At 42.2% G+C, this 16,532-nt stretch overlaps 2 protein-coding genes across 2 annotated transcripts in view; one reads left to right on the plus strand and one right to left on the minus strand.

Annotated features, from left to right (window-relative positions):
• The window catches only part of T265_02149 (hypothetical protein), a gene marked incomplete at both ends in the record, with an annotated part of 159,685 nt that overhangs the window by 132,121 nt on the left and 11,032 nt on the right, over positions 1-16,532 (minus strand). The window lies entirely within an intron of this gene.
• T265_02148 (hypothetical protein) overlaps positions 1-16,532 on the plus strand; it is a gene marked incomplete at both ends in the record, with an annotated part of 64,990 nt that overhangs the window by 28,115 nt on the left and 20,343 nt on the right. The window contains 8 exons of the mRNA XM_009166322.1: positions 2,969-3,232; positions 5,327-5,383; positions 5,899-6,028; positions 7,765-7,911; positions 9,228-9,334; positions 11,281-11,515; positions 11,628-11,905; positions 14,084-14,255. Of these exons, the coding sequence (XP_009164586.1) occupies positions 2,969-3,232; positions 5,327-5,383; positions 5,899-6,028; positions 7,765-7,911; positions 9,228-9,334; positions 11,281-11,515; positions 11,628-11,905; positions 14,084-14,255 (1,390 nt within the window). The remainder of the gene's footprint in view (positions 1-2,968; positions 3,233-5,326; positions 5,384-5,898; positions 6,029-7,764; positions 7,912-9,227; positions 9,335-11,280; positions 11,516-11,627; positions 11,906-14,083; positions 14,256-16,532) is intronic.

The raw sequence follows: 16,532 nt of genomic DNA on the forward strand, positions 1-16,532 counted from the left end.
CATCGGAGTATGTTTTTTGATTAGGGGAGGAACTGTGACTTCTCGTTCTCCGGTTCGAATAATTCGATTTTTGACTCCCATAGCATTTTCCTTACTAATTTCAATATTTATTCTTTCATCCGCCATTGACACTTGGTCCTATCTATTATTGACGGCATCAGTGCGTGTCACACTTCACTCTCAGGCTCATATGTGAAAGTATGCATGAAAAAAGACAAGTTGCTGAGTGCTATGTGCGTGTTGCCTGTGCAAAAGTGATTGTATTACGTCAGATCTCAGTAAAATCGATGTTGTTACGATTCCCCCAATTTACAATTATTGCTTTGGCGCTGTGGAGTGGGAGAAAAGTCATCCGAAATTCGTTCTTGGGTGTGTTACTTTCGATCAGATTCGTGCTAGTGGGTTACACACTGTAGTTCAATTCTGGATCGACATTTCTAATTCTTCTGTATGGGATTCGTTATCGTCGTCAGTTGTAACCCTCGGACAACTTAACGCCTTGCCATTTCAATCATATTCTGACCGGCTTCATTCAGACGTCATCTGGTGCCTCAACTAATCTGAATTTTAATAAAAAACGGAATTGCGATGAGTGATTCTTAATTTGAAGTAATAGTGATTTTTACCTGGACATCGGGTACACCTGTTCAGCGTAATTTTGCAAGTCAGTTTGTTCAAATCGGTAATGCATACCAACGGAACGACGCGGCAGTTGGGCGCTCAAGACTGGCATGCGCATTTCCTGTTGTTACCCATTGACACCAGGAACTGAATGTGTAAACCAGCAGTAAATTACTAATAACCCAATTTGTTTCTGTTCACTCCCTATGAGTACATTTTGTACAAATTGGATCATTGTAATTGGGGTGGGAAAAAATCTTAGAGGATAGAAACGGCGCTTCGCGGTATATTGAAAAAGGGATGTGTTGCGAACGTAGTTAAGGCTACTGCATTAGAACTGGCCACTTATGTGGCAGCTAATTCGCTCCAGTAGACAGTGACTATGTTATCTTTCACCAATTCTTAAGCTAAACAGACGTGTTTATTTTGAACCAAGGAACCCTCTCTTATGTGGTAATGTACGCAGGGACAAGTTCTTAACCTGGTGAACAAGATGAGTTTAATGTTTATTAGCTGGCATTCTGCACGTTACCGCTTATCAGAATAATGATATTGTTGAACACCTGCAACATTAGATGGTGTGTTCCGATGACAACCAGCCCCTAAAAGTTCATTTCCAGCAAGAAATATAGAGCCTCCACCAGATATCAACGGGTGAATTGAACTTGACCTGTGGGGGACCTTGCAGTTTCAACGTAGGAACTAGCCTTCTGAACATTGACCCACTTAACCTCATGTTCAAAGAACCCACATTTGTTTGATCCATACTGACCAACTCTGCATTGTGCTTTATATTCATCCTAGAGCAGCGTACCCACGGGTCAAAATTCTGTAATGTCTCACGGAACATTACCTGTAGGTAAAACTGTGCGTCTATTCAATATACAAAGGCATACCTTCATTCAGTCGATGGTTTATCCGTGTCGGTGCTAAATTCTAAAAACTACCCTAAGGCTATTCCGTCTTTGTTGAAACCGAATACCAATGAGTATCTTGAAATTCTCCAGGATAATTCCATTCCAAGACATTCCGGTGGATGGCTGAGCACTTCAGCATTAGACTAGGAGTGGTTGAGTGGCAGTTTGGTGAGATTTCATTGCGTCTATTCCATGATTGCGCACTTTTTGTCACGTGGTTCAGATTCAGCTGTCTTTTCCAGTGAAGGATTCTCCAAATGAATGCCCATGCAAAATTTGGATCGTTTTTCTTTCAAAGCAAAATTATTACATCTTTATTACGGCACACACTATGAGATGTGTGAATGAATATTAATCACCATTTGTATTGAAACAGTTTTTTGGAATCACTTAACTTCAAGTGTGGTATTAGCCTCTGGTCATATGTTGTACGGAATGCGTGAAGCTTGCTAATTTGGGAAAAAGTGTGGTGGCCTGACAAATTGCCAGTTAAATCATTTGGTACAATGCACACTTCCTCAATGGTAGCTTGCAGTATTTAGCATGACAGATTTACTTGTGAGTCTGATACACAAACTTCGTTGTGTCGTCAAAAGAAAAGGCGGTACAGTGCACCTACGAAAAACGCTGTGAAAGAGCAACTCAACTAGATCATCTCGTAGTGGCGTGCCTTTGGAAACCAACTGTAGATCTCTTTTTCACTGTACAGATTATGTATGTCGAGCATGGTACTCAAATGCAAACGAACAAGAGTTGCTCCATAAAACCGTCAGTACCGGATGATGGAACGATGAGTAGTGTCATACTGCTGCTCAGTCAACCGCAATTGATATGCGCATATTCGAATCATCTGGAAGGCGGATGAGATAGAATTAGCCGAGAACTTTCAACAAAATGCTCATTGGCCCGTCCGTTACGTACCATCTCTACTCATTGAATAGCGTCTTCCAAACATGTGTTTACCTTCGGGGCCTGCTGCTCATAATAAGTCGGTCTGTGGTGTATGCTAGTTCGTTTGACTGCAACTGACATACCCCACCCGCTGAGCTGCAGAAGTGGACCGTGTCGACCGCAGAACTGCCAAGCCAGTCTATGTTCGGCCTCGGGACCTTAGTTCCACACCAAGGGATGGTGAGTAGCTACTGTCTTGCTCTGTTCAAGACTCATATGACAAACTCACTAAGCACACAGTGAGTAATTCAGTCACTTCCGAATGGAAATTCCTTTCTGGAAACCTGCCATTTAGTTACCCAAGTTTTTATAATTTAGATACGACCTATTGTCCAGTATGTCGATTCAGTGATGGACCAAAATTATATCTATTGTATGGGTGAAGATAATAACCGCATTGTTTTCAAGTCCCATGTCTTAGTATCTTAGTACGCTTCGTCTTTGAAAATGATATCGCGCACTGTTTCCCCTCACACCAGACACATGAGTTTGGCGCCAAGCTGGACGCATTCGAACCGGGTAAAATGTATCAATTTCGAATTGCTGCAGTTAGTCCTCATGGAACAAGAGGATTTGGACCGCCTTCTCAACCATATCCAACAGACCCAGTACCTCCAAACCCACCGAGCCCGCCGAGAAATCTCACCGATTCGATGTGGCGCTTCTATTCCAATGGTAACATTCATGTACTACTCAATTGGGCACCGCCAGATCACAGTGAACTAACGGTGACCGAGTACCTGGTGAGTCTTTTACTCAAACGTAAGAATCACATCGCATGATAGCTTAAATTTATATAGTCTATTAGACAGAACCTGGACGACTGCGCAACTAAACATTGATTTTTTGTCCGATCTGCATTTTGACAGATTGACTGGGTTATCGACCACGGGTACGTTCAACCAGGAGGCCAGTCTCTGGAAGGTTTGACAAAATTCACCCACACAGTTCCAGCGGTAAGTCCATTTTTTTATTCTTCGGGTATTTCAAGGACAAACTGCGCTGATTTATGTTTGTTTCCTCAGTTGACCCACTGCCTACAGTGTAGTTCTTACTGCAGAGCTTCCGCCTAACACTGAACGCCAATTTTTTAAAAGAACTGTACCTTTGATAGAGCCCATAAATACACTAGCATATTGTCATCCGTTTACCGTAAAAAACTTCATCTACGATGAAACAGTAAAATGCCAACGAGAACTCAAGAAACGTGTGTTGTTAAGAGGGACCATTCATGGTATGACAATAGCTGAGAGGTTGTTAAGTGAAACATTATGTACATTTTTAACCTCTAATCTGTCAGACGGTCTTTTTATTTTAATACACGGCGGCCAATTACGCTATGAATGAGAACGCATGGATAGTTCATGACAGAACTTGTTCTGACTACCACCCTCAGAGAGAAACGCAGCCCGAGAAGAGCATGGTTTCGTTATTGCGTGACAGCTGTTTCCCGTTGAGAAGGCTAGTGTAATGGGGACGGAGTTTTAAAATACGGTGTTGGTTGTGAAGGGTGCAATTCTGGTCCATGTTCACTGGGTGGCTGTGCCTTCCCGGGCGTGAGCAATTTTGCAAAATGTTGATAGTGTGCGCAGATGTGGGAATTTTAATGGATATTTCCTCCTGTAAGTAAGGCACCGAGATTCTCGGCTTTTCAGCATAGATCAACCTCACTTACAGGATGAAATCTCCACCAAAACTTGGAAAATATTAATTCGCGTGATTCGAGTCGAGTGAAAGCCATGTGTCGAAGGGCTGTGCAAACGAAATTTTTGGTTTGCTTGCACTGTTTTGAACATCACCAAAAGAAGCTTAATACTAACTGATTACTTTGATCAGGCTAAATATTTTTTCGACCATTTATCATCCCACTCAATGTGTCACTACTTACGCGTAAAAATTGCGAAATTTCCAAAATGTCATAGATAACTTAGCGCTCGTTACCGTAATGTTTGGACACAGAGCAGAACTATGAAAATCTTACTGATTAGGAAGTATTTGCGACTCTTGAAGAGTTGTGAAAATCTTTTTTTCTGTTATTCTGATTAGTCAGTCATTCCATCTGCAAGTGGATGGATGCGCCGTGGCCAACATCAAGTAAACACAATAACTGATGATGTTGTAAACCGTAAAAAACTTTATAGATTTAATATGCATCGGTGCTATGGATATGCGAAGGAGACAAACTTTTACACATTGAAGATGTGTTTGGCAGAGAGAACCCTTCCCCTTATGACGGATAGAACCACAATCGGATGACATTCTCCTGGTTATATGATACGTTTGCCTCACATTATCGTCTTGTGCTGCTTGTTTGGGTCAGTTAGGTGCCCCCAGAACCAAAAGATAACTTATTTTTATGTCGGAAACGACTTTGGAAAGCGTTCTCATATGCAGTTACTCGTTCATACAAGATTGCTGCCACAAGCTCGAAATCCAATATTGATGTATAAACTGCCAGCTAAAAAATGAACGGCTTCTTAACAATGTTTGGATAACTCAGTCACCTATCCTGACAGAGAAGTTCAGGTCATTGGCGTACATTTTAACCGGATATTATTTCGGAATGATACATTCGGGTTTGGGCCAGACAGCAACGCAATATCTTGTGTCATCGAAGTGTGTCTCAGTAGATCGATCGTGTGGAGGTTAGTTAGGAGTTCCTCACTGCAAACTCAGGCCCATAATCTGAGTGCATGAAGCAACCATGTTTCAGCTGGGCCAGTTCCACTTGTCACTCATGCGCGCACTTGTCCTTGCATTTATTTTTTTGTTTATTTACTTGGCAGCATAGAATTTCCTTCATAGTAAAAAGTCACATTTCTATATCCCGATTACAGGAGCAGACGCAGTATGTACTCCAGGAGTTGCGACCGTCTACAGCCTACAAGGTTCAAGTGAGTACTTCCAGGTTTCAGAATTGTCTTGCTGTCAACTTGCCACAGCCTTTCCTGAACTGCATAAGGAGGCTAGCAGGAGCCACAAATGTAAGTAGTACATAAAGGATGAGGGATGTGCTCAGTTCTGATGAATTGAAAAGCTGTGGAGCAATCATCTGAAAGTGGGTAAACAGAGTCCTATCGAACCTGATGCATAGGCTAATCTCACTGTTTGGTAGAGCTAGGGTCTTCAAAATCTCATCTGCGTCCAGTGGTCACCAAATGAGCTCTCAGGGTACAGTCGACAGCGCTTTTCAGGATGCGAAACCAGGGGTAATCACGGTGTATTCATTTCTCATTTGTATGAATGCAACTGTCCAGCAAGCTTTGAATGGATGTCATTTTTCATGATTTTCTTCAACTATATGCGGCTGTTAGTCAGCCACGCATAGTTCCTTGTGAGTAGCAGGTGAAGAGTGAGGAACTACGCACGTATTCACAGGCCCATCAAATTCCACAAAATTTGCTTCCAGGTCCGAGCGATTTCTTACTGGCATGGTTACGGTCCGCTGGAATCTCAACCGAACACAATATTCCTATTCACACAATCAGTCATGCCAGCTTATCATCAACAGTCAACAATGGTGCGGCATTCAAATGAACGTAAGTGAATCTTGTGAATCGGATGCAGTTTGATACAATTTTTGACAAGCCGGACACTAATAGAATCCATGGTTTCTTGCAGGTTTTCTTGCTTCTTTTACACGTGCACTTGTAATAGCCCTTCTGGCAGATAAGCTGTCGACTTATTAGAATATTTTCTCATTGAGGCGTGGGCTGCACTTCACAAATTTCATACCAATCAGTCCACTTGTGTGGTTGCTGTGACATATTGAGCGTATTCATCCTCGAGTAACACGGCAAGTAATTTCGAAAGTTATTTTCACACATCTTTCGCCCAAATAGGGCTGAGTAACAAAAGGCCATAGTGTACCACAACGAATTCATTCTATCGTTGTCATGACAGCCTTTTTGGCACTGACACAATCGCACCGATAGGGCGCGTGCAAAATACGGAATTTCTTGCTTCATTCAATGAGCAAAACGGTAAGAGAACGGGTTTGTACAAATAGCTCGATCAAAAACGGTGTCGCATCATAAAAATTGTGATAATTGTACGAATACTTTCGTCTTTAATCAGCTGATTCCGTGCTGCAGTCTGGAGAAAATCGGTGCCGCTCTGGTACGGCGTTATCATTGGATGAGGTTAGAATCCTTTATACGGTGATTATCGTGTTCACCTGGTGCACTATATCTGTGTTCGACGAATAAATGTGGTTCAGCCACAAGAGTACAGGCCGTGTCTTGGTCGTAGCACGGTCACCAGGTTCACTAATATTGTCACTTCAGACCTCATCACGTGGATCGATTTCGAGAACATCAGGTTGGATTCCGATTATACGGATGGTACTCTGACCCCATTTTCATATTGCGACGACCGACAGCGGGGATTTCTTTGGCTTGCAGGGGGTCTCTACTTCATCGATTTATTGACACTTCTATGTATGGCTAATCAACGTGCGATGCTCTCTGAACGTGAGGCCTACTCCTCGCACCATCTCTTGCCATATTTTGAGTCGTGTTGGAGTTTTCAACGGGACACGAAAAGTTTATCCCATCCTCCCATTTTTGTCAATGACATCAGCACAAAGTGCACTTTTTGATGAGGAAACTACTGCAAGTTGGTAGTAATTCTGGACAAGTTCGGTGTGACTGTTTCGTTCGCGGTTTTCGAGAAGACGCGTGAGGTGGTGAGAAGCTTGACTCTGTTCACCGTTCAAATAAACTTGTTCACCTGTGCTACTACTGAACACCTGTTTGCAACTTTCGTTTATGGTATTCTTCGACCGAATACTCTGCACAAAGGTTGTGTCATGTTCCAGTTGGATTGCTGTTCATTGTTATGCCGGCATTATGTAGTAATATTGATAGATGTGGTGCGCTAACCTGTAGTGAATTAGGTGGCTGTTGATCTTCTACCGCGAGCTTGGCAAACGGATGAACAGCCAGTCTTTGTTATACTATCACATATAAGGTCCATAAAAGCTCTCTAGTAGTTTCGCTCATTTTGCTGCTCATCAAATTAGTCTGGACTCCGAATTCACATAAATCTTACTTCCCACTATGACCTGCGCGCAGATGAACGGTAGGATCATGTAAAATTAGTACTATATCCATTTGCTTATCTGCAATTTATTTTGTCATTTCCCAAATTCGTGAATCTGTTAGTGTTTCAGTGAGTTCATCAGTATCACTCCTATGCAATTGTACCTCAGTTTACACAGATGAGTCCGGGTATCCCGGTTATATATGTATACATATTTATTCATTTGTTATAGTGCTTCACACACAGCCAAAGGACGATACTCGAGAAGAGAGTGTCGCTTGTGAATGTGGGACCAAGTCTGCACTGGGAGTACCGCTTCAATTGAAGAAAGTTTTCTACGACAGTGGTGAATTAATCGCCGCATTTGCCTTTACTCCACGTAAGTAATATACCAACCGGAGATGGTTCTTAATCGGTGAATTTGAGACAAATGCTTGAAAGTGAAATATGGGAGGTTCTATAAGACTATGTTCTTCAGAGGTTAGGTGGGTCAATCGTGAGAGCGTAACAACAAGAAAGGTTCAGATATTTTCATGGATGACTATAAAGAACGATGGAGCATTCCTTCGAATTGACCCTTTCAACATTACATGTCACACATGTCACAAAGCGATAAAATGTACCCGAGAGCTCAGAACCATCCGGATAATGACAATCATAAGTCATTTATTACGTTTGTTGATTGAAGCTCAATCATCCAGGATCTTTGGTACACCTTCGTGCAGAACATTCAACGGTGAGGCATGAGTGCAAGTCCCCATACATCGGCTCAGGACTGAGGTGCATACCACATCCTTAGTTGTTTACCCCAAAGGCATGACCAATAATAGTTCACCCATTGTCATTCACTTACGGTGTAAAGGTGTTGTCATGTCTTTTGGTATCATCTCATGTGAGGTGAGAGCATAGGAGTAAAGTTTGTTTCACAATCGCTCCTTCAATGCTGTACATAGAGAAGCATGCGGCATACAAAAGTAAGTGAAATGAACTGAGCCACGGTTGACTGCCCGGTAGAGACATAAAAGATAACACTGGATTCACTTCGGGGTGCATTCCTAACCGTTTGTACAGGTGAACTTTCACTTGACCAGGCACGCTATTAAGTATTTCCAGGGTCAGGAGCTCCGTATGATCTCCATCAGGTTCTAGTATGGTGTGGCCATTTCTGTCACAAATCATCCATTCTCAAAATAAACAAAGTGTTGTTCTAGCTTGGTCTTTAGAAGATTATTCAAGTTTGAGGGTTTTTGTTTGTAAGTGCAATAAATCTGTGGGAAAACATTTTGGCAATACATCGAACTATTGGTAGCTCGAGTGTATTAGTTCGTTCTAGCTTAAGTGGCTGTTGATCTACAACTGGACAGTATTTTTCAGAAATGGGACCCCCAAACAGGATAGCAACAAATTCACAGTAACCATTATGTAAATTAGCGATCGCGGGCTACAACAAAAAGAATGGCGCTGTGAGTGAAAATAGCGAGCGAGTGCGCTCTGGCGGTGGTCGTTCCAGGAGAGCTAGGTCTTGAAAACCAGCCACTGTTTGAGTCCCAAGAATGGTCTTATGTTCGACTCTTTCCAACTCAGTCCATCTCATACACGGACTCTTACCAAGTCAATCATACTGTTCATAAAATATTTCATCATTCTTTTAAACAACAGCAAAGTGTTATTTTACACCCTCAATGTTCTTTTCAGCCACCCCTGCAAGCACTTATCAGCTGAACTGGTCACCTCAAGTATGCATCAACGCCAAGGAGAACACCGCCGTCCTTTCACAGAAATCCCTCAAGGTTCAGGGAACGGTATGTATAAGCTCTTTTGAGACAAAACGTTTGCTGGTTTCATATGCACTCAACCTGCCGTAGCGCTTTAGTGATGGCGTTAACCTGAAACATGCGGCATGGTCCTCGCATATCGGCTGGAAACGTGTCTCCTTCCCACAGGAGTACCGAGCTTACATGGACCTTAAATGACCAGCCGTGAATTGTGACAGTTAAGAATCTAGTGCCATTTGTCTAGGACCTCTTGTACTATGAATGAACCCACAAGAGAATGCAAAATGTTTGCGCAGGTGATTTTAGACGTGGGACCATTCCAGTTATGGCGTTTATTCAACATAGAAAATAAAAAAAATCAGTTGGCTAACTGGTCTCTCCACAGAAGGAAACAAATGGAAACAAAATCCCATCGCCACTGGTCTAAATTTGCTAATGGACTGTCACCAAAAAGTCTACGGCCGCTTTCAATAGCACTTCTGTCATACTATTCCGTTACATTAATAGGTTCCTCTGGACATGGTGTGTTTTAGGCTGTTCGATACTACTTGGTGTTAGATCACAGCCTAACATACCACTGCACTACTGAGCTAAAATACTGAAGTTTGTTAACTGGATAAAGCAGCGACAAAAACAAGTCATTGCTTGTCATACTTCTCTCGGTTAGGGTCATTTATTACACTATTGAGATACGTGTTCCACATAAACTTATTTCAATTTACCCAGCTGTTGTTCTAGGCAGCATGAAGGACACACTCGTTTGCAACTGCCAACTAACCCTTTTTATGCACTAGTAAAAGTACCGTCTTACGGATTTGCAAGGTCGTTCGGTATCTTAAGTGCACTTTCCATCACGCGCGCTGCTGAAAATACTTCATGATCGGTACATTTTAGTCAGTCTGGTGTAGGTGATTTCGACCTCAGGACTTGTTAATTTACCACCGAAAGAAAATATCTTCGCTGTGAGTGTCCACTATGGTGAGATGTTGGATCATTCAGGTATATTAATTTGTACTCTGTAGATAATCAATATCCGTGAGTCCTATACGACTCTATTTTGTTTTGGGGAGCATTTAGATTTCTGAGACTTGGTACTGTTATAAGGTTGCGTCTGTTCCCAACCTGAAGTCTATTGAGTTCCCGATGGGACTATATTTTCGGCTTCTTGTTAGGAAAAAGGCGTAGTGTATGGGCGATTTCGGCATTACAAACGGCTTTGAAATGCAGCGCACAGATGCGCTTGAGGTCCCACTCAGAAGACGCCCGAAACCCTAATCGTTCTCCCGAACCAAGATCTCTCAATAACGAGAGAAGCCATTTCTCAAGGATCACCTATAAACGTTTGGATTCACTCAGGTGGCCACTTTTGTTCGGTCCATTTAAGTGCAGACGACATTGTGGTATCAGGCCACTAATAACCTCCAGAGTAAACTTGGTTATCCAGCTAGTGGGAACCTTACTCGGTAAATAAATATAAGAAAGCCAGTTTCGTGAACTTTTTATTCTGTTCAATCTTTGGAAGGAAAATGTCTTTCTAACGATACAAATGGCTTAAATCTGGTCCCTTGAAAGCCAAACAGAAGTGTTCTCAGCTTTGTAGCCAGTTTTGCTTTGGGACAACTTTCAGACAAGAAAATATTTTATTTCTTGGAGACTTTTCTATTAGCTTACACCCATTGTCTTCGATCTAAAGATTCTGTCCGAGTTTCATACGACCTTCATCTTCGAATCATTGATCGCTGACTGGATTGTGCTAAGCTTAGTTAACCCTAGCCAGAATGGAAAATGAATCTTGACATAATTAAAAAACAGCTTTAGCTGTACTTTTTAATAGTTGCTTGGAAACTTTGGAGGAGCTATCGTTATCGAAGTGCGCTAAATCAAATGGGGCCTATACTAACTAGAAGTGTATATTTATTGGCTGTCACCATTCACACATGCTGACTGCTAGTAAAAGTCTTGCCTTCTTTCAGAAGCGCGTCGTCTTCCTAAAGGACCTCCGATTTAACTGTCGCTACATGGTTCAACTCAGGCAGCTTACTCATGAATTATCGTCCAAAGATGAGCTCCTCTGGCCACCAGTACACGATGGGGACAGTCAACCTCGGGATGGTCATCCCTACACAGCACAAAACTGCTTTTGCACGCCATCTTGCCTGGATGTTGAAATCAGTCGTGGGGATTCACCTAAAAACTGCAGCCTCCCAGGTAATTTACCAACCCTGCGGATACCGCAGGTTGTAGCTTAGTGCAAAATAGTTCTTACTTGATCTTAACCCGGGTTTGATGTCACACATGATGTTATCGTTTCATCTCGCAGATCCAGGCCCTCCACCACCTCCTCTGAATCTTCGGGCGGTACGAGTGGAAGACATGCGTTATCGGATAACATGGAAGCCACCGATCTTTGCAGAACATCAGAATAGGCTCGTCAGGAGGCAACAAGTTAGATCAGCCCCACTTCCTTCGGTCACTAAATATCGCGTTCTCTGGGCTCCACGAGTCGAAGAGCCGGTCATCAGAGAAATGTACAATGACGAAGTTGGATTCAGTCCGATTATGGATCTCCAGCAATCAGATGTACGCATCGTGCATAAGGTAAATAGGTTTTCGCCGATTTTCAACAAGCCGGACACAAACCCTAGGTTTCCCATAATGAAATCTTCATTGGTGCATTGTGTCCCTTTTCTGTGTCTTAATCTATTCATAGATCCCTTCCCTGGCTTGTTAAGTGAATAAGCCTTACAATCAATGTGAATCCGAAGCTATTGAAGTTGTGAAGCAACGCTATTACGACTGCTTCTTTTTAATGATGCTAAGATTTAATTCACGACCAGTTTGTCTGCGATCTGTGATTAGTTTAACACCACGTCATCATACACAACATCTGATGTTTATCCTTGACAAGAAAGTGGCGAAATTGATACAAAACAAACATTGTGCTGTTGAGCTGAACATTATCGATGGAATATGAGGCAGAAAGAACGAAACGGAAGAGGAGTGATTCACAGTTTGTTGGATATACACTCGGTATCCCAGAAAGTGGCGAAATTGATACAAAACAAACTTTGTGCGGTTGGGCTGAACATTGCCGATGAAACATGAGGCAGAAAGGACGAAACGGAAGAGGAGTGATTCACACTTTGTTGGATATACACTCGGTATCTTGTCACTCAAAGTAACGGCATCCTTGTCCTCCGTCTCCCAGAGGCTTGGGTAGACATTTTTTCCGACGCCACCTCTTACCATACCGTCATCAACCACCGGTGAAACCGAGCGCATTCCATCACATGATTTGCTGCACGTTGTTGTGACGCTAGACGTCATTCTGAATGCATACCTTAAATTGCTCTCGCTCTCTCCTGCCATGTCAGTTAGAGATGGCATAGTCAACCGGGATAGTCTATAGTTTGGTGCAGTTGGGAGAAATGATGGCTAATCGCAGTCGTTGGCGATCAGCGACCGCGATCTCACAAAAATGATATGAATTGTGGTTTTGAGTGCGAATAATGGTTTTTCCAAGTCAAATGAAGCGTCAAAATGGTTCAGTTGAGAACGGCTTTGAAAACTTTAATTGGAATAAAGCGCACTACGACAAACGTCGGTCATTTGGCAAACACATGGGCAAATAGAGGAGGCGGGCTTTCTAGGATTTAACTTAGCCAAGCCAAAACCACACATAATCTTGTTGATCCTTGTGTTCGTGTATAGATTTATTATTGGCAATACTGCTCGTTTCAGTGCCACCTCAGGTTTATAGTAGGTTGATGAAAACCCTCTGACAGCCCGCGAACGGTTACGGTGCGGGTTCCCGAGTTTCCGAAGTGAGCTGTCGAAGAGTTTTCAACAACCTCATGAGTGGTGTGTTGCGTAAGGACAATTTAATGCTATATGTTGAATATCGTACCAACTGAAACACCAGGCGGCCTTTGTACAGCGCAACCACTTGAAGCATATCATAAATGAGAGATTCATTTGAGTCTCTTGATAGAACCAAATTGTCATGGAAGTGAGAGCAGATGGAGGGGTTAATCACAGCTTTTTCAGATTACTGAGAGTTTTGTTGCTGAGTGATGAGTGCACCTAGCAGCCTGCCTCATTTACAATGAAGAACCTATAGAAGATGTGTTAGATGGGCTGGAGAAAAATACGTCAGGGATAAATAGTGCATTGGAATAAAGTATACAAGGACAAACGATCTAACTTTTGAGACAGTATGATATAACCTCGTGTTAATTGTTCTGGTGGGCCCTTGTAATAATAAAATATAAATAATGGTTTAGCTGTAAACCCATTTCCGTGTGTAGCTGCCGTGCCACCCGAAGGAACATGAAGATTGAGATACTGTCTGGTTACCCAAGCACAGACAGGTGCAGTTGAGATACAGAGGCCGAGCTTGAACCACGAATCTTTAGTGCACTAAACTCGCGCCTTAACAAATCAGCCACCTCTAACCAAACCTGGAAACCAGTGAGGCTCTAAGCATCCCCTGGAAAAAGTCTAACCACAAGGATGCCGATCAAAAATAGTTTCTGATAACATGTTAGAACTACTTTGGAGAACCAAGAATGGCTATTCAGGCATTCATTCCTCAATCTTAATTTTCATATCGCTTAGATGGTCCGTTTATTTCCTCGTTCTATAGACCATTAGACCTTATATATTACGTTTTCATAATGACAGAGTATTTTTTCTGACAAGTCTGCCCACGGAAATGCCTCTGGTAATGTACGGATCGGAAGTAACCGACTCATCTTTCTTTCCTTAATGTTGTAGAACCAAACGTGGATTGATCTACCCAACTTGAAAGAAAAGACCCTCTACATTGTCCGAGTCCAAACCCTTAGTGCCCTGGACCATCAAGGCTACGAGCGGGAGAGTTCGCCAGCTGTACTGTATTTTGTTACTCCCCAAACGAACCGGCCTGGGACACATGCTCACAGTTTAGGTAGGCAAACAAATAATCGGGGGATGAATGAATGCTGTGATACTTGAGTGTAAAACTAACATGCTAGAATCACAAGCAACTGAAACAACCATTTCCTCAGACGGAGTGGTTAAGAATGGAGAAAACAACTGCTCTTTAATGGAAGCTCCTCATCACTAAGTCACCTAAATAGTGGGGCCAGTGTGAAAAATCAGTTATATCATATAACTCATCCAGCATCTCTTCTTGTGTTAGAAATGGAGGGATGAAATGTGAGCCCGTAGTGAATAAGTTCTACATTCATGCTAAATAACGAATTTGGCGATACCAATACCTCCCGTTTACGATCAAGTCTTGTACGCTTGTCCAGTAATTTTGGTGTGAGTCAATGTGTTCCTGAATCTCTACTGTGCATACTTGCTGAGAGACTTAAAGTGAGTTATACCGAGAGAAACTTAAATAGAGAGGCTTAACACATTCAGCAGGCTAACGCGGTCTGTATGTAAAATTGGGAGGTTGATCAGTAAAGTCTGTTGACGAATGTACTCTTTTTGTAACCTATTGGACCAATTGTGATTGTCAGAATTTATCGATTATTTATTTTATTTTTGGTTTATATGCATGTTAAATATTGCGCTTGTTGGGTATAGAATGAAGATAAAATCTATCGGAAGTTAGAGAAGTTCCACTCATCAACCGCAAGAAAAATTTATGGGTTGTGTACGGTTCATTTTGAAGCACGTCGACCAGTACCATACTGCGGTGATGATACGCCATTTGAGGACCTATCTTTTGCTAATCACATCCAAAATCCGGCTTCACAGCTGTATGGTTATAGTGCTTGAACATTAAAACTCAATGTTACCTACCCCTCCCCCCAAATCATCGGTGAACGAAACTGTGGCAGCTACAACCACTGTACGACGAGTACGCGGTTATTACAGCTGACAATGATGATGATGGAAACTTTATGTTCTGATACTATTAGAGGTACCTTTGGTTATAATGGCAGTTTCGCTTGGATTGTGAGACATAGTCGTGGCGATCGAATGGCTTCTGTTTCCAATTTAGTTAGTCATTATCTCAAGCTGGATTATGTATATGTTTCCACTGTAACAAGTGAAATTACTCCGTTTTTTTAATTTTTGAAGGTAAATCAACTGCCAAGGCTACTTTGAAACTTGACCCGAATTTATGGACCGTTCAAAGTCTGATAATACTCTTCATCCATCGATTTTCTTCATAATACCGACGCGCAAAAATGACCGCTCAATCTACCAAATATCCAACCAGAGTGCCAAAATTGTAAAAAGACTATCTTTTTTAAGGATCTATGGAGAGTTCTTCCTCGCGTGTCAGAATCCATTGGTCTTGATTGAAGAAGTGTCAAGGTCGGAAATGAACCGCCCCCATGCGCAGCCATGCATTTCTGATGAGAACACGAAAACTCGGAAAGTTCCAACAGTTTATTGTGTGCAATATAATTTACTCCATAACTGTTAATTACCAAGCCAACCAAGCATATTCCAAATCTGAACCTTGCCTTCACAGGACACAGCCCTCTATGGCAGCCAGTTTGTATTTAACTTGAAAACGGGGGTCCTAATTCTCCTGTTCACAGATAAATAAATATGTTATATTCTAAGAAATGCCTTTTCATCACATCTTTTATTTTTCCCCTGCATTATCTGGTTTGAAGCCACTTATTCCCAGGCTGATAAAGCCTCTATAGCAGGGACAGTAAAAGAGCCTCAAGGTTTCTGAATCGGGCGATGCACAAACTATCAGGGGAAAACACTTCGGCGATCGGATGATCGGTCATGTTTACCAAATCATGGTCATTTACTTGAGAAACGGATGCATTTGTGAGTGTTCTATATAGATGGTGTGCGCGAAAGACGGCAAGTGCGTACGCTTTGTATGACTCACTCTAGTTACCCGTAGCATAGGGAACCTGTAGACCTGCGTTTCCATAGTGATGGTGTTGACTCAATTTGTGCAAACCCCATGGGGGTTCTAGTTCGACTTCGAAATGGGTACTGTTTTGCGTATATCAGTACACTCACGGGGATTAATGGGGTTAAACGTTGAGTTTACCACCAACAGTTGGACTTTAGAACGTTGGAAGATAACAAAACGATATGGAGGTTCGTCCATCTCGTCTGAAGCCGTTTTGTGCATCTCAGGTTATGGCAAGCTGTCAACGTGAAAATTTTGGTCAACATGGTTGTGGATTTTCCTTTCCGGTTCCTTTTTTCCGTAATTAATAATTCGGTTTGGAAAGGGAACACAAAATGA

This window comes from Opisthorchis viverrini, assembly GCF_000715545.1.
Source record: "Opisthorchis viverrini unplaced genomic scaffold opera_v5_25, whole genome shotgun sequence".
In the NCBI taxonomy this organism is placed as follows: Eukaryota; Metazoa; Platyhelminthes; class Trematoda; order Opisthorchiida; family Opisthorchiidae; genus Opisthorchis; species Opisthorchis viverrini.